General features: G+C 48.1%; 1 protein-coding gene across 10 annotated transcripts in view; it reads left to right on the top strand.

Moving 5' to 3' along the window:
- PATJ (PATJ crumbs cell polarity complex component) overlaps positions 1 to 22,870 on the top strand; it is a 1,359,209-nt gene that overhangs the window by 1,173,226 nt on the left and 163,113 nt on the right. For all 10 annotated transcript variants that reach the window (XM_085602445.1, XM_085602441.1, XM_085602446.1 and 7 more), the window contains one exon: positions 16,239 to 16,276. In XM_085602445.1, the coding sequence (XP_085458571.1) occupies positions 16,239 to 16,276 (38 nt within the window). The remainder of the gene's footprint in view (positions 1 to 16,238; positions 16,277 to 22,870) is intronic.

Below are 22,870 nucleotides of genomic sequence, written 5' to 3'. Positions count from 1 at the left end.
GGCAGGGGAAACTCCACCCGCACTTCCCCTACCACCAAACAGTGACTTCCCTCCACTAACCCCCGATCACTCCACTCCTGTCAGGGGACGTCTATCACAGTTCCTACCTGTCTGGGATTCAATCACAACAGACAAGTGGGTAAGACAAATTATCCATTATGGTTACTGCCTGGAACTCACCTCTACACCCCCAAACATTCCTCCCAGACAATGTCCAATGTGCATGGAACATCTAACACTTCTCAAACAAGAGGTTCTCTCTCTATTACAAAAACATGCAATTGAACCAGTCCCCTTGCCTCACCAAGGCACAGGGGTTTACTCCCTCTATTTTCTAATCCCAAAAAAGGGCGGCTCTCTCAGGCCCATATTAGACCTCAGACCGCTAAACCTCTACATTCAGTCGGACCACTTCCACATGGTCACTCTTCAACAGGTGCTCCCACTACTTCAACAGGGCGACTTTCTCTCCACTCTGGATTTAAAGGACGCCTACTTTCATATTCCCATTCACCCCGCTAACAGGAAATATCTCAGGTTTGTGGTAGATGGTCAACACTACCAGTTCAAGGTCCTCCCATTCGGGGTGACTACAGCACTCACAGTCTTCACCAAGTGTCTCGTAGTAGTTGCATCCCACTTAAGAAGACAGCACATTCATGTTTTCCCACACACACACAAAACAATCCAACTGCTTCACCACTTGGGATTCACAGTAAACCTCACAAAATCCCAACTCCAACCGTCGAACATACAGCAATATCTAGGGGCTACAATAGACACACTTCAAGAGCTCTAGCATTCCCCAACCCAGTCAGGATAAGTGTCATACAAGCTCTAATACAAAAATTTCAGCCCCAACACTCACTACCAGCCCGAGTGTTTATGCAGTTAATCGGGATGATGCCCTCTTGCATTCTCTTCGTCCCTTATGCAAGACTCCAAATGCGTCCCTTACAGGAGTGTTTGGCACATCAGTGGAACCAAGCTCAAGGTCAGCTAACAGATCTGGTGTTGGTGGACGACCGCGCCCATCGCTCTCTGCAGTGGTGGAACTCACAAAATCTTTCTAAACTGCGGCTGTTCCTCGACCTGGTTCCACAGATAGTGCTAACCACAGACTCATCGCTCACAGACTGGGTAGCTCATCTTCAAACCCATACCATTGAGGGCATATGGACCCCTCAACAAAAACAATTCCACATAAATTACCTGGAATTGTTAGCAATCTTCCTAGCATTAAAATCCTTTCAACTCCACCTCGTAAGCAAAGCTGTCCTAGTCCGTACGGACATGACAGCAATGTATTATATACAGAAACAGGGGAGGACACACTCTCTCCAGCTTTCACACCTAGCTCAAAGTATATGGAGATGGGCCATTCCTCAAAACATACATCTTCTTGCAGAACACCTCCCAGCAGTATACAATCAAATTGCGGATCTACTCAGTTGCCAAAAACAGCAGATCAACGAATGGGAACTTCATCCTCAAGTTCTGCTTCCATTCTTTCAAATGTGGGGCCACCCAGAAATAGACCTGTTCGCCACACACCAAAACACGAAATGCCCAAGCTTCGCATCCAGGTTCCACACCCATTGTCCAAAGGCAATGCGCTATGGATGAACTGGTCAGGCAAATTTGCTTACGCTTTTCCACCTCTCCTACTCATTCCGCTAGTGGCTCGGAAACTCAAACAGCATTCCCTCACAATGATCCTAGTTGCTCCAACATGGGCCCGACTGCCATGGTTCACAACCCTCTTGGAACTATCAGTAGTTCCTCATCAAAAGCTACACCTCTCACCCAAGCTTCTCACTCAGAACCATGGAGAGATAAGGCATCCAGATCCCAATCAACTCAACCCTGCGATCTGGCACCTGAAGTCTTAGAGTTTGGCTACCTTAATCTACTGCCAGATTGCATGAACATCATTAAGGAGGCTAGACGTCCTACCACTAGATTTGTAATTTACTGTACAAATAACAAAATCAACCCACTAAATGCTTCTATTCAACACATCATCTGGAACCTTTTGCATCTACAACAATGTAACCTAGCGTATAAATCCTTTAGACTACATCTTGCTGCAATAGCAGCCTATCTCCAAAACAGACAACATTTGTCTTTGTTTAGAGTACTAGCTATCAAGGCATTTATGGAAGGACTTCAAAGAATAATTCCACCTAGACTTCCACCCTCTCCAGTATGGAACCTAAATGTGGTACTTACCAGGGTCATGGGTGCCCCATTTGAACCTATGCATAAATGCAAATTACAATTTCCAAATCCATCATAACAAAGTGGTTCTTAGGACTAACCCAACATTTCTACCTAAAGTCGTTGCTGCTTTCCATCTTGACCAGTCTGTAGAGCTCCCAGTGTTTTTCCCTCTCCCAGACTCAGTAGCAGAACGGGCTCTTCACACACTAGATGTAAAAAGAGCAATACTTTACTACAATGAAAAAACAAAATCCTTTCGAATGACTAAACAACTTTTTGTGGCTTTCTCCCCACCTCATAAAGGCAATCATATCTCAAAAACAGGGATTGCAAGGTGGATTGTTAAATGCATTCAAATATGCAATGCGAAAGCCAAACACACCTTAACCATTCCCCCTAGGGCTCACTCCACACATAAACTAGGGGCATCTATGGCATTCTTAGGAAACATTCCCCTAGATGACATTTGCAAAGCAGCAACTTGGTGTACACCTCACATGTTCACAAAACACTATTGTGTAGATGTGTAAGCAAAACAAGCTAGTGTGGGCCAGGCTGTATTAAAAACACTTTTTCAAACCACTGCAACAGATGCAGGTAGCCACCGCTAAGGGGGTAACTGCTGTATAGTCTGCAAGTATATGATCTACAGCTGATATGCCTCGAACGGAAAATGCTACTTTTCATCTGTTCTTGGTATGTAGAGCTGTAGATTTGTATACGCCCACCCGCCTCCCCGGATCTATCTGTTCCAGTACTATCTTACTTAGATACATTACACATGGACATCCTTTTCTATTTCTTACTAACCCCATCACGACCCTCCATGGCAAAACATTCTGGAGATGGAGTCGATGCCCATGCGCACTATCATCCTAAGGAGGAGTCATCTACCTCGTGACTACAAAAGACTTCTTCCAAGACAAAAACAAAGTGCAAACATCCAAGCCCAACACCAGATGGTGATCTAGTCACAAGTTTATGAATCTACAGCTCTACATGCCAAGAACAGATGCATACTGGTAGGTAGCATTTTCCTTACTACCATTGTTGAGAGTGGTGAGGTCAGGGGAATCATAGCACTCAAAACTTTGACTGTTGTGAGTCATGACCACTTTCTGCAGTCAACACTGGAAATAAATAACATATTACTATTTGTATATCTGCATATATATTTTTTATGGTATGCCAGTAGCAGATTAAAACATTATTTGTAACAAGTGTACTTCTAAACGCATGTTTATACATATATTATTACGGTGGCTCACATAATGCTGTAAGTCAGCAGGCACCTATGCCTGTGGCATGTTCCAACTCTGAACAGGGCTCAAGAGCAAATGCCCGCTGACCCAGCCCTCTGTGCCCTTCATAATGCTGTGGGCCATGGAGGCAGCGGAAGAGCAGCTATCACACCTGCTCCTGTGTTTAATGTATGCTCTCCCTTGGGCAAGGCAAGAGGGTGGTTTCCCAATTGCCCTGATGCATGAAAGGACCCATCCACACTTTAGGAATTGCTAGGGGAGTGGTTTATTTCTCACCTCTCAAACAATTCTGTCAAAAAATTTAACATCCGAAAGAAACACGTTAGTTAGATTCCTCACCTTAGAATATCCCCAGGCTGGATCCGGAAAGATTTTTCATCAGCAATACCCCTTGCGCGTCGCTAGGCTTCGTCTGCGGCTCCGCGTCCGTCGTCGGCGTCGTGCGCCGGAATGACGTCGTCGGAGTACTTAGACGCCGCCCTCGCGCGCTGATGTCAGTTCTTCTTTTTTCCGCGCCAGACAGCGCCGATCCGGGAAGAGCTTACCCCTTTAGTCACTTTTTGACTAAAACTTTTTGGACTCTTTTGTCTACTCGATTCGAACTGGTGCCGGTAGGATGCCCGGGTTTAAAGCCTGCGACTCCTGTCATCGACTGATGTCGGTGACGGACCACCACCGCCGGTGCCTTAACGGCCTGGGGGCCGACCACGATGCGGAGTCGTGCATCGACTGCCAGGCCTTGACCTCGAAGGCTAGGCGGGAGCGGTCCCGTAAGCTTCTCGAGCTCCGACACTCGGCTCCGCGCCGTTCACGGTCCCGGTCCAGGAGAGGGTCGAAGGATCGGTCGCGGAGCCGCAGCCACCACCACCGCTCGTCGGGGTCGAAGTCTTCGGGTAAGCCGAAGAATGCTAAGAAGTCCAAGAGGCGACATCGCTCTTCGGACTCCCCTCGCTGGTCGTGCGACTCGGTCGAGGGTCCGGGTGGTACCACCCATGCGGCTCCGTCCCCATACCCTCCGGTCCCTGGGACTGACGTGACTCCGGCGGATATCAGTGCCTTCTTCTCGGCCATGAGGGGCCTGGCTCCGCCGTCGATGCCTTTCGGCGCGCCTTCAGGCCCTGCGGGCTCGACTGGGCGACCTAGCGAGCAGGCGGCTATGGACCCGTCGTCGACTTCGATGCCACAGGTCCCCGTGGGATCCAGGCCTGGATCTCAGTCGGCGCCGGTCGATCTCACGATGCCTCCTCCGCCGGTGCCGACACCGGTTCCACCCCCGGCACCATCTCCGGACGACGCCGTTCCCTGGTTCAGCCCCGGCCCGGTGCGGCGCCGATGGATGACAATTTCATCTACCGTCCGGCTCCGATTATTCCCCCTGTTTATCAGGAATCGGATGACGGGGGCGACTGGGAGGGGTCTGAGGACCCTCTGGCCGTGCAGGCCACCTTATCTCAGGACTGGGCAGATGAGCTGGGGTATGCCAGTGGTCTGGACACCTCCCCGGAGACTGGTTTCATCTCTCCTCCGACTGTGGCTTCGGAGGAAGGTGCGGCATTTTCAGTGGTGCTGCGCAAGGTGACCGAAGCCCTTGGGCTGGAGCTGCCTGCTGTGGCCGTGAGGACTAACCTCCTCACTGAAGTGCTTCAACCGTCAGCAAGCTCCTCGGAGCCTCTGCTGCAGTTCAATGAGGTACTAGTGGACGTTCTGAAGGGCACCTGGTCCAAGCCCTCCACAGTACCTCCTGTGGATCGGAACGTGGCCCGGCGCCACCGCCCTGCTCCGGGTGACCCCAGTTTTCTGTCCCAACACCCCACGCCCAAGAGCCTGGTTATCCAGGCCTCTACTTCCCAATCCTCCTTCCCGTCCGCTCCCCCGGATCGGGAATCCAAGAGGCTAGAGCAGTTCGGTAAGAAGCTGTTCTCTTCCCTTAGTTTGGGACTGCGGTCCTTGAACACCGCTTGCCTCTTGGACCGTTATTCCCACTTTCTGTGGGATACGGTGGAGGACGTGCTGCCCCAGTGTCCGGAGGAGGCCCGGACGCGGCTCGCCCAGGCTCTTGCCGACGGGCGGGATGCAGCGCGACATGATATTCGATGTGGACTAGAAACTACGGACTCGCTGGGTAGGGCGATGTCAACCACGGTGGCACTCCACCGCCACGCCTGGCTGCGGTCCACGTCTTTCTCAGGGGCTGTCCAGAGCACCCTCATGGATATGCCCTTTGATGGCACTCGCCTTTTTGGCGAGAAGGCGGATAGTGCGCTGGTGCGCTTCAAGGAGTCCCGGGCTACGGCTAAGTCCTTGGGCCTCTCGGGGCCGCGACCGCAAACTTCCACCTTTCGTCCCTTTCGTTGCCAAGGAAGGGGCGCCCCCTCACGTCCGCCTAGCCACCGGCGGCAGATCCAACCTGCACGCGGTCGCGGACGTGGATTCTGCCGAGGCAGTACCGGGGGTCAACATGCCAGTCAGTCCACATCCACCCCGGCAGCATCCGCCTCAAAACCCTCCTAGTCTGTGCTTTCAGGCCCATTCCACGCCAGTGGGCGGCAGAGTTCCCCATCACCTGCTCCATTGGCGTTCCATCATGTCGGACAGGTGGGTGCTGCAAATCGTCCGAAGGGGCTACTCCCTCCCCTTCGAGACGACCCCTCCAGCCATGTCACCGATGTCGGGGGATCACTTGAATCTTCTACGGGAGGAAGTTGCAGCCCTCTATTTGCCAAGGGGGCCGTCAAGCGCGTTCCTGGTCCAGAAGTAGGTTGTGGTTGTTATTCCCACTACTTTCTGGTTCCCAAGAAGGGCAAAGGGGGCCTACGCCCTATCTTGGACCTCAGGAGCGTCAACGCCTTCCTCCGGAAGGAGAGGTTCAGGATGCTTACCCTACCTCAGGTTCTGGTTGCCCTGGATCCAGGAGACTGGATGGTAGCGTTGGACTTGCAGGACGCCTATTTTCACATTCCCGTCCTGCCGGCCCACCGGCGTTAGCTGCGGTTCACGGTGGGTCAGGAGCATTTCCAGTTCACGGTGCTCCCCTTCGGCCTCACCAGTGCCCCTCGGGTGGTCACGAAAGTGATGGCGGTGGTCGCAGCTCATCTGCGCAGATCAGGGGTTCCAGTCTTCCCCTATCTCGACGACTGGCTGTTGAAGGCGGGCTCGCCCCAGCAGGTTGTCTCCCACCTCCAGACTACGGCCGACCTCCTGCATTTGCTGGGGTCTCCATCAACATGCCGAAGTCGCATCTGAGTTCCTCCATCGGGCGGTTCTGGACTCGGCGCAGTTCCGGGCTTATCCTCCGGAGCAGCGGGTCCGGGATATCCAGGCTCTGATTCCCATCTTTCAGCCTCTATCCCGGGTTTCGGTCAGGTTGGTGCTGCGGCTTCTGGGTCTGATGGCCTCCTACATCCTGTTAGTGCATCACGCCAGGTGGCGAATGCGGGCTCTGCAGTGGGACCTGAAGTTTCAGTGGGCCCAGCATCGGGGCAACCTGTCCAACCATGTCTTGATCTCGGAGGGCACTGCAAAACAGTTGCAGTGGTGGTTCACGAACCGCGATTGGGTCAGCGGCAGATCCCTCTCCCTACCCCACCCGGAGCACGTAGTGGTGACGGATGCGTCCCTCCTGGGATGGGGGGGCGACACGGGGGAGGCGGAGATCAGAGGACTCTGGTCTCCGGCGGAGGCTCGGCTCCATATCAACCTTTTGGAGCTGAGAGCGATCCGACTTGCACTGAAGGCATTCCTTCCCGTTGACCAGGGAAGTGTGGTGCAGGTGTTCACGGACAACACCACCGCCATGTGATATTGCAACAAAAAGGGCGGGGTGGGGTCGTGGACCCTTTGTCAGGAGGCTCTGCGTCTCTGGACATGGCTGGAACATCAGGGCATCACCCTGGTGGTTCAACATCTGGCGGGCTCTCTGAACGCCAGAGCAGACTAACTCAGCCGCCGGTGCATGATGGATCACGAATGGCGTCTCAACTCGGACGTGGCGCAAGGCCTCTTTCGACAGTGGGGAGAGCCTTGGTTAGATCTATTCACCACCGAAGAGAACGCGCAATGTCAGCAGTTCTGCACGTTGGAGTTTCCAAGGCGGCACTTGCTCGGAGTGGAGTTGCGGTCTGTTGTACGCCTTTCCGCCTATACCACTTCTGCCCAGAGTGCTGAAGAAGATCAGGCGCGACCAAGCCCAAGTCATCTTGGTGGCTCCGGATTGGGCACGAAGGTACTGGGATCCCGAGCTACTCAGTCTGTCAATTGATCCCCGATACGACTGCCTCTTCAGGAGGACCTTCTGTCGCAGCTGCAGGGGACGGTCCTCCACCCGAACCTGTCCAGTCTCCACCTTCATGCGTGGAGATTGAGCGGCGACAGTTGATGCCATTTGACTTGCCTCCTGAAGTCTGCAAAGTGATTCTGGCAGCCAGGCGTCCCTCCACTAAAACGGTATACGCCTGTAGGTGGAACAAATTTGTGGCATGGTGCACAGCAAAGGCTGTGGATCCCCTTTCCGCCCCTCTTTCTGAGGTTCTCCTCTTCCTTCTTTCTTTGGCCCAGCAGGGCTCTGCTCTGGGCGCTCTTAAAGGTTATCTTTCTGCTATCTCTGCCTTCCTTCGGGTTCCTGATCAGCCTTCTCTCTTCAAATCCCCTGTTGTTTCTTGGTTCCTTAAGGGCATTACTCACATGTTTCTTCCTGTCCCTTTCGTAATGCCTCAGTGGGATTTGAATCTTGTTTTGACTTATCTGATGTGCGCTCCCTTTGAGCCACTTCATAATTGTCCTCTTCGTCTCTTGACGCTTAAGACTGCTTTTCTGGTAGCCATCACCTCTGCTAGAAGGGTGAGTGAGCTCCAGGCTCTCTCTTCTAAGCCTCCTTTCCTTTCTATTCATTCAGACAAGGTTGTGCTCCGCACTCGCCCTTCCTTCCTTCCTAAGGTTGTGACTGCCTTTCACATCGGGCAGCCTGTTACGCTGCCCACCTTCTTTCCGCCTCCGCATCCCTCGAAAGAGGAAGAGCGGCTCCACCGTCTGGACCCAAAACGTGCGCTCTTCTTCTGTCTGTACCGCACAAACCAGTTCCGGGTGGACGACCAACTCTTCGTTGGCTACGTGGGCGCTAAGAAGGGGCGGGCAGTGCACAAGTGAACCATCTCTCGGTGGGTCGTTTTGTGCATCAAAGCTTGTTACTCCTTAGCTAAAAAGGAACCTCCTGTTGGGTTGAGGGCCCATTCCACTCGGGCCACGGCGGCGACGACGGCCTTGGGTCGGGGAGCCCCCTTGCAGGACATCTGTCAGGCAGCAACGTGGGCCTCGCTGCACACGTTTGCCAAGCATTATTGCCTGGACAGCCAAGTCCGGAGAGACGGCTTCTTTGGCCGTTCTGTTCTCCAGGACTTTCTGGTGTGATCTTGGTTCGCAGACCCACACCGGGGTTGGTATTGCTGGGGTATCTATTCTAAGGTAAGGAATCTAACTAACGTGTTTCTTTCAGATGAACAAGTTACTTACCTTCGGTAACGATGTATCTGTAAGAAACATTAGTTAGTTAGATTCCTCACCGACCCACCCATCCTCCCCGTTCTGCGAACCGACATCTAGGGTTAAGGTTATCCTTTTCAGGGCCCTAGACTTTTTTGGCACCAGTGTCGGTCTCGTGCATGGCTCTGCATTCCTGGCGCGGAAAGCTATGTACAAGAACTGACGTCAGCGTGCGAGGGCGGCGTCTAAGTACTCCGACGACGTCATACCGGCGCACGACGCCGCCGACGGACACGGAGCCGCAGACGACGCCTAGCGACACGCAAGGGGTATTGCTGACGAAAAATCTTTCCGGATCCAGCCTGACGCCTGGGGATTTTCTAAGGTGAGGAATCTAACTAACTAATGTTTCTTACAGATACATCGTTACCGAAGGTAAGTAACTTGTTCATTTGAACAACAGCTGTTGAAAAGAGATCGCATAGAAGTCCCAGGAGCCCAGGATCCTATAATGGGTTCTGAGGTATCTGCTGAAAGCCCTGACATCTGCCAAACTCTCCTGAAATCTTCTGAGTCACCCATTCAAGATGATCCTACATAACAATTCGTGAAAATCTTCCTGAAGCTCTTCTAACAATCACGGAAATACCAGTAACAACACAAGAAAGTTCATACCAACAGAAATCAAGCCTAAGCCATCAAAAACGGTGCTTCCAATGTCTCCAGAACCCTCTTGATCTAAAACACTACCAGAGGTATGAGCAAGAATGGTTGAAATCCACAAGGTTGCAATCATCTCCGCTCACGGCAAACACATCCACTACCATTGTCACCAGACCTAGATGCTAAGTGAAAAACTGAAGTAACTAGCTTTTCAATTTGAAGCAGTCAACCCAGAACAAACCCCAAATTTCCCTAATTTTTTTCTCTTCTGGAGACTTCCTCCACCAGGTAGTCGCCTCTCCACATTGTGCTTCCCATCCATCCAGGTGTACATCCGATTCTGTCAATATTTTCGGGAACTCATGGAAATAGCCCAGCCAGTCCAAGCCTCTGCATTGTCTAACCACTACTTCAATTCTTCCCAAGCTTCCTCTTTTAAGAAGATTTCCTGGGAAGACCTCTTACCCATCCAAACTCCCTTTAACCTCTGAAGTACTCGATAATGAAGTGAGCCTGAGAAGACTGTTTGAGAGTGCCTGCACAAAACAAGCCAATGTTCTCGACACCATTTTCATGCCCATAACCCAAGGTACCCACGTGTCGATTTTCTTCAACTTCTCTCTTGGCATAGTCAAAAAACACTACACCATCCTAATATGCACTGTACTACTTCTTGTTTACCATAAAACCAAGGCTCTCCAACAAGATAGCCATGTGAGTATATTCCACTGAAAGATGGTGTTCCTGTGCCATCAGTAAGATATCACCTAGCTATGATAAAACAAAATCCCTTGAAAATCCAATGGGCCGTAGGAATTGCTAAAAAATATTGCCCTCAACTTATAATAGTTGTGGTGATTACGATGTGATCACCACAACTATTATGAGTTTATATTAATTATTATCCCCACAATAATGTGTTTCAGTGAAAAAGAGGACTATATTGTTGGGTGATTCCCTCTGCACTTTGGATTTTGTCTTTAATGAGTTGTTAATATCGAAGACATCCTACAGTAAATGTGATTGGATCTAATACACCTGAACCTGTTTGTTTTTTATTTGCATTCTGACATAATAAACTGAATGTAACAGTAATTTACATACAAGTTCACTTTGCATCTTTTATGACTTTAACTGTTTAAAAAATGTTGATAGTAATTGTGTGTTTAAGTCCAACATATATATGTTTTACTGCTATTTGAAAATAATGTGTTCCTTCAGGAGATTTCTTTGTATACATATATTCATCCCCAGGTTTACTTGGTTGCCCTAGTGCAGTTTATGTAACCGATCTATAATATGTGACATCAGACCTGAAGCCCAGCTGCTATTGTATGTAAACCTTTGTGAAGCTCCACAGTGCTGACGTTAGAACAAATGGCAGGCAAGTAAACCTCCAAAGCTTTCATCCCCACCACAAGTGAATTTAATCCTGTTGTTACCTGGACACAAAGATTGTTTAATATCCATTGTTAATTTCGAAACTTGTCAACCAGTCTTCGTTCCTTAATATGTTCCCCTAAAGATAGATCTGCGCCATCTTAAAATGCCAATAAACGACTCAATCCTTTAAGTCCTTCATATCCTTCGTATTGTATTCTAACCGGTCTCTTTTCATGCTCTTACACTAAAAATATATTGCTTATAAAACCTCTCTCATGTTTCATGGTATGAATTATTGCACTCTTCTATTGCAATTTTCTGACCTCATTGGCCAAGTCTACCCCCTGAATACCAAAATCAACTCACCCGGTACTTTGTCCTAAATAGTTCCCACTATAACATATATTAGAAAAAATATGGACCCTTAGTCATTTCTTGCCTCTTTAAGAAAAACTGACCTTGGCTACCACCCTGATGTAAAGGGTATGCAAAGGTCTAGATATAGATACGAATTATATGGTATACAAGAGGTCTAGATCCCTATATCCCTGCAATGGCTTTTGCTCTTCTCTCTCTTTTGGTATTACTTCCCTTTACTGTTTGACATTGTGGAAGCAGCTTGCTTAGATTCTGTACCCTTGTATAAATGATGCCCGGGTAATCCCTTCTCCACAGCTGGGGTACCCACACTGAATGTGTCTGGCCCCTGCAGAAACCTTATTTGAATAGACCATCGTCCTATCCTTTAAACATTTTTTTTAAACCTTATTGGCAAAAAAGCCCTGACTTGAGCTGAATTGACCAAGTTCACCAGTTTCTGATTAATTTTGATCAAAGTGATTTTACCGCTCTCCATTGAAATTGCACCATTAGTACTACCCAATGTTCATACTGTTATCTGAATCCACTGTGTTAACTCACCAAAACTAACCTCAGCGTAGGCTTCAAACCGTCCTATAAAAACCCCATTAATAAAAATCCCAAAACATCTAAAAGGTAATCCTGAACATTTTTTGAAACTTTTATTAGGTCACTTTCTGGGATCTTTTCCACTCCTATTAAGAAAAGCTAACAGCTTGGCATTAAAGTCAAGTGTTACTGCCAGATTAGACACAGGGTACTCTTGGGCACTTTGACTTCTGTCTTACCCTGGCCTGATTTGGAATCTGCTGCCAAATCCAAATTCAACATAATCAGCTGTAGGCTAGGAAGCAAACCACTTAGGGGATAAAAAATGCTCTATTAATATGGTATCAGCCATGTCTTCCCCCAAAAGGATCTTCGAGACCTCTGTGAGTCTCCTTTTCATCAGCACCATTGAACCTATATTTTACTAGAACTTGATCAACCCCCTCAGTCCAAATCTGAAGATAAACTCAAAATCAGGTCTCAACTGCCTGAAAACTCATTGTATGACACTTATGGGCTCTTTTGTCAGTAGCTCTTCACCAGTTCCCCTTCTCTGAGTTTAAGGACCACCATACCTCATGAGACCAATACGTCTCCTCATCCATACTACTAACCTCCCTTCTATCTACATCCACAACACTTGCCATTTTCTCCATCAAAGGAAGCAATCTTCAAAACTTTTTTTCCATCTGCTCACCAATTCTAAATGCCTTCCACCAGCTATGTATACATCAACCAGAAACGTCCAACTACCAAATGGCCATTGCAGGCGCAGTGATACACAATTATGGACTCCCACTATGGTGTGCGCTGTGAGCCACCAAGATGTTCTGTAAGCCAAAGCTTCACTTAAGAGCCCAAACAACACCAAAACTTTTCAGGCTGCACTTGTCAGCTAGCAACATTTTACATTGGCAACACACATCGGAGCTTCACATTGGAGATTGCGCAACTCAAGGATCAACAGAAATGACATGGTTACAGGCCTTGCTTAAAAACATATAGATCCCTTCAAACAGTGTAAAGGATCAACCCATTAACCACCCATAGCCTGAATTTGCACATTATCAATTTCCTATTCCACACACACCAATCACCCCATCCAAGAACTTTAATTGGTAATTAATTTAACAACTGTTCTGTGGTAATTGGTCTGTTCCATGTATCATTAAAAATAATTCAAGTAATAAAAACCTTTCACTGAAAACATTATTTTAACATAAGTTATAAAGGGTATTTAAGAGGGCAATCTTTGCCTGCTAGTGGACAGAATCTACTGACAGTACAAAAGGGTAGGAAGGATGTGCAATTGGGGCAGGTCCTTTGCATTTCACACTTGTGGGGATATCTGCCAGACCACACATATGATCCTCATAGATACTGCCTCCTTACAGAAATACTGGCTGTTGGACTTGGCCCTCTCCGCAGGGTTACCCACAACCTTTTTTCCTTCACCCTCCTGGGTTCTGAACCCATTTTTCTTGGTTTTTCGGACTGCACATTTTACCACTGGTAATCAGTGCTTGTGCTCTTTCCTCTAAACATGAAATTGGTTCACACCCAATTGGCACATTCAATTTACTTTAAGTCCCTAGTAAGGGGGTACTAGCTGTATATAGGGGATTTAAATTAAATGCTACTAGTGGACCTGCCTGATTATGCCACTCACTTAAATAGCTCTTTTAACAGTGTCTCAGGCCTGACATTGCAGCCTGAGTGTGTGTAGTTTTAAAAATGCCATTTTAACCTGGCAACAGAAACCTTTTGATAGGCCTAAACCTTTCTTTTTAGTACCTATAAGTCACCCCTAGGGCAGGGCCGGAACAGCCCGTAGGTCAAGGTGCAGTGTATTTAAAACGTTGGGCATGTACTTTTAAGTTTTATATGTCCTGGTAAGTGGAAAAACTCTTACATTTGTTTTTCACTACTGCAAGGCCTGTCTCTCCCAAAGGATAACATTGGGTTACCTTATTACATTTGATAAGTGATAACGTTCAATTGGGAGCAAGTAGGAAAGTTCAATTTGGTCTCTAAAGAATTGTAATTTAAAATCCTCTTTAATGGTAACATTGGGTTTTAACTCACAATTCTAAAGATGTAACTTTTTGAAAGTTGCCATTTTCTTGCCCTAACCAGTTAGTGTCTGTATCCTCGGTCACATGACTAGGTCTAGCAGGCAGTTGGTCTTTGGGTATTACTCCCAGACAGTGAGACAACAGGGGAGAAGCTTTTGGCAAGATGTGTCATCTCTGACTTGATAGGGGGCAAAGCCTTCTCCTTCCACTCTTGCACATCACAAAAACTTTGCCTCAGCACACTCACAAAGGATATCACACTAGTTGTTTGTGTCCCCAGACAAGCTGGGGATAGGGAGGCAGGAAGTTCCAGGCACCTCTGTAGGAAGAGGGCTCTAGAGGCTTCTCCCACTTCAAATTGGGCACTAGGTATATATAATGGAACCCCAGAATTGACTCTTCAATACACATCTGGTCCCATAGAAGACTCAGAAGAAGGACTGCTGTGCTGCTCTGCTGCAGGAAGAAGTGCTACTCTGCTGCCCTTATGTCTGAGTGAGAAGGACTGGAGCAACATCTTGAAACCAGGACCACCAGAGTGACTTTAAGGGCTAGCTCGCTGGCCTCCTGATCAGAGCCTCATGGACAGAAAAGGCTCCAACCACCTTGTACCCTGCACCTAGACTCTGTTTGCTGTAGGTCCTGTCCCCAAGTGGTGCCACCCCATTCCTTGACCCTAGGAAGTGGGCCTGGAGGTGCTCTGCCAATCCAGCTGTGGTCCTATCAAGACTGATGCATCGCCTTGCAACTTCGCATTGGAACCGCTGCTGTTTGACGCATCCTCGATGCAGGACCTAGCATCACAGCCCTGCAGCTACTCGGAACCCTTGCTGCCCGAATCTTCCTCGATACAGGACCTCACATTGCAGCCCCACAGTTCCTCAGAACTGCCGCTGTGAGATGCATCATCAATGCAGGACTTTGTATCGCAGCCCTGCAGCTCCTCGGGACCGCCACTGCGTGAAGCACCCTCAACATGGATCTCGCAGTACTCTACAACCAGTATTTAATGTACTTTGTTGGCTGGGCCTGACTTGGTCCCTGTATACAGCACTCCCTCCATTGCAGGCGGCCTGAACTTGTGACTTTGTACCTGCCACAGTTGGCACTTTTGTGCTTGTAAGAACTGTTTATATCTAAACGTTTATAACTGCCTAGCTCCGGTTCTACTAACCAGATTTTTGTCATTTTGGTGTCCAATAATTTATTAAATTATACTCTTATTTGTCTAAATTGGAATTACATTTTTCTTGTGTTGTGTTTTCACTTTATTGCTGTTTGAAGTGCTGCATAAACACTTACACATTGCAGTTAAGCCTGCCTGCTTGACTGTCAAGCTACCAAAGGGTTAAGCAGAGGTTGGGGTTTGCTTGTGTTTCACCCTCACAAGAATTGAGGTTGCTGCTTGAGTAGGGTTTTACTCGCCCCGTCCTGCGCCCATCAGTAACCTAGTTTCCTATTCTGGCCAAGACTGCTTCGTACTAAATTGGATTCTTGTGCAGAACCTTCTGCCTTAGCTCTTGGAATGCCCCTTCTGGATTATAATGCTATTGAAGTGATATGAAGACGGGAGCACGTGCTCAAAAGTAGACATGGTCCCTACTTCACACTTCCCTTTTTTTAAGGCTCCCTTTATTTGACTGTCCATCCAGCACCCTAGCAACCTCCGCTACATCCTGTGCTATATGTGGAGTTTAGAGAAAATTGAGACTTCCCCTTTGCACACATACAAGAAACCAGTTCTTTAAATGGAAATACAGCAGTGCAGGTACTAATTATCCAGAGTACCGGTTTGCTCCTGAGAAGTGCAGGCACTCCCACATATAAATGTAGTGCAGAAGTGTTGAGAAGTGCAGGTACTCTCCCTTTCAAATGAAAGAAGTGCAGGTACTCAGTATTTGACAGTACTAGCCTATTTACAGCACTCAAAGAAACCGTGTAACACAGGTTTTTACCATGTCAATTTACCCCCTGCGCGTGCTAAACCTTGCTCTGTTGCCTGTCTAAAATATTGAATTTGTTTTTCAGGTGCCCTTCTAGCAGAGCATTCAGCATGAGATTTTCTACTCCTTGCCATGCTCAAGCCATTTTAAAGTTCAGAATTTGTCCTTGTTTACTCTTGATTCATTTTGAAATGGGATTGTGTCATGGGCATATATTATATCGATACGTTATCAAGGTGTTAATATTGGATTCGATTTCATTTTGTACTGCAGTGAAATGACAGTGTGTTGTATGTTATTTACAGGAACAGATATGGGGCCGAGAACTGTGGAGATAATCAGGGTAAGTTTATTTTCTGTGATTTGTAGGTCTTGGGTTGAAGCCTTAGTATGTGGTGTGACCAGATAGAAATATACAACAAGAATTACCACACTCTATATTTATGTCCGGGTATATCTTTCTTTACACATAAAAACCTTGCACCATTATGCTTAAAATGTTGGTACTCGATAACAAATCTCCAGCTTGTTACTCTCACGGGCAGCCATTGTTATTACAAAAAGGATTCCAAGATGCTCCTCTTTGCATACACATGTGCATGCTCCTGCAGATAGCCAGCTTTACATGTTTTTGTAATGAAGTTCTGCACAGCCATTTCCAAAGAAAACAATCATTTACAAAGCCATTAAGTCTTCAGCCATAGCCAGACCTATTGGCTTTTCAAATGTTTATCAATGGAAGTGTAATCTGATTCTATTCTAAACTGAACATTTTTCTACATATGTTGTTTTGTGATGCAACATGTGTACTGAATATTGCGACATACTAGGACATGGTCCTGCAAAAGAATTATCTGCACAGGAATTACCTTGAGGCGTGGATTAGGCATAAGGCGCAAACCACAATACCTATGAAGGTTTGACTGCCTCGGAGATCAAAAAATACCCCTTTTCCTACAAAAAAGCTTAGTTTTAGGCATAAGGTCCGCTGATGATGTAGATTCTTTTTTTAAATTTGTATTGAAGCAAACAGCCAGAGGTGACATTAATAAAGCTTTGCTCTCCTATAACCCCAATTTGACGTCTGCACTGGTAGTAATATGTAATGTCCTGTGTTCTACCCCCAGTACCAATTTGTGTTGGTGCATGCTGGTATTTTATACAGCCGTAGAAAAAACATTTTGTCAATTGTTCCTTACTTTGGGCCTTTTCAACTATGATGTTTAGACATAATATGCAAGTGTGTGCATGTGTATGTATGTATATATGTATACACAAGCTCTGCAATGGCAGGCCAGAGTTATATTTACAGGCTGCTTGTGTGGGTGGCACAATCAGTGCTGCAAGCCCTCTAGCAGAATTTGATTTACGAGCCCTGGGCACACACACAGTGCACTGTACTACGGACTGACTAGTAAATCAAATCAGCCAATCATGAAAACACCAATACATAACAATTTACAACAGGAGCACTTGCATTTTAAAACTGAACAGCAGTGAGAAAGTGCGCAGAGACACTAAACCAGCAAAAACAGAGTCAAAACCGAGAGGTCAGAAAGCAAAAAGTCAGGGGAAACACGCAATAGATGCCAAGTCTAACAGCCACAACTCCAAGGCCTGTGGAGACTGTTGTCCCATAATCCCAAGGTGCTTTGGGAGAGGTCTTGGAAGCTTTTGGTTGCCCAATTCTAGTCAAACCTGTGACATTCCAGGTTCTGCTTATGAGGAAGGTCCCAAGCCTGCTGACAGTGACATTCCCGGCACTCATCATGGCATTCAGAGTTATAATCGGGTAAGTCCCGCAAAAATTTAAGAAATCAAAGAAGTCGAAGAGCACTTTGACTTTACCATGCCGGTCCAGATCTTCAGATGAGGCACAGGAATGACGTCACAAATCTAGGCCCCTTTTCCCATGCATCTGTCACAGAGTCTGAGACCACTCCACAACATAATTTCCCAGAGCTGGTGCGACCCCAGCACAATTGAAGGAGTTCTATGAGGCCACGCACTTCATATTTGGGCAAACCAACCCCTCTGACGCACCTTAAGGCCCCATGGGTTTGGCGGGTGCCCCCACTAGATTGCTGTCAGCAGGTTTGCTTTGCTTCTGCACCAGTTGATCCCCTAAGATCCAGTTCTGGATCCAGATTAGTTCCAGTCATGATACCCCAACCTTCCTCTGAGCCTGTTCCAGAGACAACATTACTGGCACCGACCACATCACCATACCTAACTCTCATACAGAGCCAGATTGCTGATGTCGACTCTGGCGCCGGCTAGAACTCCCCACTCTGAGGCAGAGGCATTGCTCTCTTTTTTTCGACAGGCCCTGTGAGGATACGATTGGGGAGGAGCTGAGGATCCCTATGGCTACCCTAACCCCTTAGAAGTTCCTGTAAACAATGGGTATGAGGGACTGGCAGAGGCTAGTGGTTTGGATACCTCCCCAAACACTGGCTTAGACTCTCCTCCTAGTGTGGTTACAGAAGAAGGGGATTCCTTTGCCATGCTGGTAAGGAGGGTGGCAAAGGTCCCGAACCTTACGCTGCCCTTGGTGGCAGTCAAGACAAACGTCTTGATAGAGGTGCTTTACCAAGAGTCACCCCCACAGAACCTCTCCTCCCTTTTAATGAAGCCCTCACAAATGTCCTGCACAGGGCTCCTGTGCACAAGACAGATGCATGCCCCCACCGCCCAGCTCCTGGGGACCCAGCTGTCCTCACCCAGCGCCCCACCCTCAGAGACCGTGGTCATCCAGGCCTCCACCTACAAAATCAACCCTGGCATGTTCCCTTCTACCCCACCAGATAGTGAATCCAAGAGAATGACTAACTTTAGCAAGAGGATGTTCTCCTCCCCAAGCCTTGCACTGCGGTCAGTGAAATACTGCGTGCCTCTTAGGCTGATATACCCACACAGTTTGGGATATGTTTGCACAAGTAGTGCCCAGGGTCTTGGAGAAGGCCTGAGCCATTCTGGCTCAGCCTATTGCCGATGGCAGGGATGCAGCGAAGTTCACCATTCACTATGTACTGGATACAACCAACTCACTAGACAGAGTTATTGTTGGTTGAGATCATCTGGCTTTTCGAGGGTTGTCCAACTATCCCTTATGGACATGCCCTTTGATAGGACCCACCTTTTCAGCGATAAGGCAGATTTGGTGCTCTATCACTTTAAGAATAACCGGGTCACAGCCTGGTCTTTAGTTATCTTTGTGGCCCTATGCTGGCCCATTTCTGCCTTTCACCCTTTCCAGGGCTGCAGTAAGAGCTACCAGCCGCGTCCGTTCATTCCTGTCCATCCACCAAGGCCTACAGGCTTCCCAGTCTCTTCCTGACCATGGATGCAGTTCCTTCAAGCTCTGTGGGACCTACAGCCAGAGGTCTACCCTTCCTGACACCACCCACCCCCTCCTGGCAGCAGCAGCCTTCAAACCCCTTTAGTTTGCCATCACCATCACCAGTAAACAGTTGGTGGCAGGATCCGCCACCACATGCCCCACTGGCTAGTCTATAACATCAGACAAATGGGTACTCCAAATTGTTCAACAGGGTTACACCCTCCCATTTACAGAAACCCCAGTGTCCATGCCACCATCCTCAGACCGACTGATGGAGGACCACCTCTTAGCTCCATCAGGAATTACAGTCTCTTTTGGCCAAAGGAGCCATCAAGAGTGTGCCGGTATTAGAAGTAGGTTGTGGTTGCTATTCCTGCTACTTTCTGGTGCCTTAGAAGGACGGAGGCCTCCTTCATATTTTAGTCTTGCACCCTCTCAATTCTTCTTGAAGAGGAAAAATTCAAAATGCTCACGTTGGCTCAGATCTTGTCTGCCCTGGGCCCTGGAAACTGGATTGTAGCTTTGAACTTTCAGGACGCATATTTTCACATACCAGTCCTGCCTGCCTACAGACATTACCTGCGGTTCATAGTGGGCCACAAGCACTATCTGAAAGAAACACGTTAGTTATAGATTCCTTACCTTAGACTTACCCCCAGGCGTCAGACTGGATCCGGAAAGATTTTTCGTCAGCAGTGTAGGAAGGTGGATATCTGACTGTGGTTACCCCCAACTTTTTGCCTAGTGTCTAGCTGGTTTTTCGACTTAGTTGGCCTGAGATCCTGCCATTCAGGGTCTCAGGCTGTCTGCTCTCTCTTTAAAATGGACTCCATGTACCCTAGGTACATAACCAATTGGTAAGGATCACCTTATTGGACCCTGTACAGTGTACCCTAGGTACCCAGGGCATAGGTGTACCCTAGACCTCCCAGGGGCTGCAGCACGTATTATGCCACCCCTGGTCTGGCCTTCCAATCAGACACAACTGGCTGATCACTCAGCTGGGGCAAGGTCGTGTAATCACCCCTTGCTTAGATATAGTATATATATATCTACCTTATATATAGACACATGTGTACCTATCAGCCACTCCTATGGCAGGCCTTAACAATCCTGGAGGCAGAGTGCTTGGTAACATGTGAGATGGTGCTCTAGCATGAGCTGAGCCTGTCTGCAGCTTTCGGAACCATGTCCTTATAGCTGTTCTAGGATATAGCCTACCATATACTCTTAAAGTGCCTTATAATCTTAAACGGTTATGGTAACTATGGTTTGGCTTTATCAAAACATGTCGTGTAAGGTGTCTAACACTGTGGAATAATACCCCCATACCATTTCTGGACATGAGGATATTATTCCCCCCTTCTAGAGGGAAAGACATGTTAAAATCATACTTCACTGTTAGTCTCTGACCAAAGCCTCAGCATCACAAAATGGATGCTGCTGCCACAGACACAAGTCTGACCTCCTGCTGCTGGGAGTGATCCCGGCAAGGGAGGCTTGGACAATAGGTTTCCTGCTTGGGGAGGTGCTAGCACCTCCCCAGACAGACTTTAGTGTATTGGGGCAGGGAGGGCTGAAAGGAATGAGACATGCCTGGGGCACACAAGGTGTCCCATGCATAGTCCAGCTCAAACCGGTGCTGGGGCACACCAGCCCCAGTCCTGGCGCGAAACTGGACAAAGGGAAGGGGGTGTAACCACCCCCCTCCCAGGTCCCACCCATAAGGCGTGACCTAGCAAGTATCCCAGCCCCCCAGATTAGTATAAGAGTGGGAGTTGGGCCTCAAGACTTTAGATTATCCTGAACCTGCAAACTTGAACAGAAACTCTGGACCTTCGACATTCGACGAAAGAAGAAGACTGAAGAATCTCACTTGTGGCCAAGGAGTGGCTACCCTGTGCAAACAGGCACCATCAAGAGACTACCCTTTGCTTTGCTAAAGTTCTACGAGGGACCGACTGCAGAGCCCGACCAGAGCCTTGACTTCTCCGACCCTGATCCACATCCACAGCAGAGCTGAGATCCGTGGAGGCAACGAGAGACGTGGGACCGGCTACCTGGGAAAAGTGGCTAGTATCTTCAAGCGCAGCTTCTGAGGCACCCTCGAAGTTGTGCACCGGGGATTGAGAAGCCCCAACCCCAAGCACCATCTGCACCGAAGATCAGCCCCCCACACTCCACGAGTCCTGCGTGGGGCCCTTCTGCATTTTCCTGCTTGCCGCGTCTGTCCTGTTGCTTGCCCGCTGGCTAGTGGCCTTTGTGACGACGCATCCTGAAATCTTCATCGCTGGTTTGGCTCCTCCAGACTAGCTCCTGCTTCTTTGAAAAAGAGAAGCACCCCAGACCTTCCTGGTCTGCACCAGAAGCAAGTCCTCCGTTCTGCGTGGGTTCCGCTTGCCAAGGCTTGGTGAGTCCTAGTCCAACTTCGACGCCGCCGACAGCAAGAGCCTTCGTGGGACAGCTCGCCTCCTGGTCCTGGTCGTCCTTGACGTTCCCTGGTCCTCGTGGCTGCAGCGACAAGCTTCACCTTCACCTGCAATCTTTACGACATCGCCTGGTTCCTTCCTGGTTCCACGTGGTCACTGGCTAGTGACCTTGACTCTGTCCCTTCTGCTTGCAGGTCTCCTCTCTTCTTGATCCCAGCCTTGGGATCCACCAGACACTCTTCACTGACTGCCTGTCAGCATCTTTCTTCAGGCATCCATAGGAGTCGACGACGAAACCCGACGCAACTTCACCCCTATGCACCCGCAGCCTGTGGGCTAGGTAACTTGGGTACTCCGGTGCTCATCAGGATAGTGACTATCCTAGTGTCTAGTTTTCCAGACTCGACTTCCTAGCTACTCCGGAAGTGTCCTAAATCTATCTATTTCCAAACTGTACTATTGCTAGTGACTTTTACGCATTACGCGTGAGTGTTTCCACTCTGCACCTGAATCCCGTGGGCCTCCCACTTCCTAACCTTTGGTAGTATAGTGTAGCCCCAGCGATTCCCTAGGCCTAGGCCTATCCTATTTCCGTGACAGTGGTCCTTATACCACTTACTTAGTATATGGTTTGCGTGGCCCCTAGGGCCTAACTGTATTACTTACCTGTGTGACTTAATGTATGCATAAATAAGACTGTGTTGTACTTACCTCTAATCTCATAAAGAGTGCTGAGGGTTTGACTAGAATAAATACACTTTATTTTATATATATATATATATCTGTTGTGGTGTCCTTTCATTTGGTATTCAAGGGATTATATATAGTATCACAGCTGGCTTCACATGCCATTCAGTGTTTAGCCTAAGACTGCTCTTGTCCATGCTACCACTAGGATAGCTGGTCTATAAGGTTGACTTTACAACCAATCACCATAAGGGTATTTGGGCTGATATAAGGTGTACACTAGAACTAGTGACATCATACATCAGGCCAACTTCTCACATTGGTGAGCAGCGGTTGGGATCTGAGCTTGCTGTTGTAATACCATTGTAATCTTGAGATACTAAATTGAAAGATCACACAGATATTGTCTAGGTACATATGACATAGATTATAATACTTAAGTCCTACTGGACTTAGTGGTTGTAGGTTGAAGGGAGTA

Source organism: Triturus cristatus, chromosome 4_2 (genome assembly GCF_964204655.1).
Source record: "Triturus cristatus chromosome 4_2, aTriCri1.1, whole genome shotgun sequence".
Taxonomy (NCBI): Eukaryota; Metazoa; Chordata; class Amphibia; order Caudata; family Salamandridae; genus Triturus; species Triturus cristatus.
Note: the sequence above shows the minus strand (reverse complement) of the source record. Positions and strands in the feature narration are given on the sequence as shown.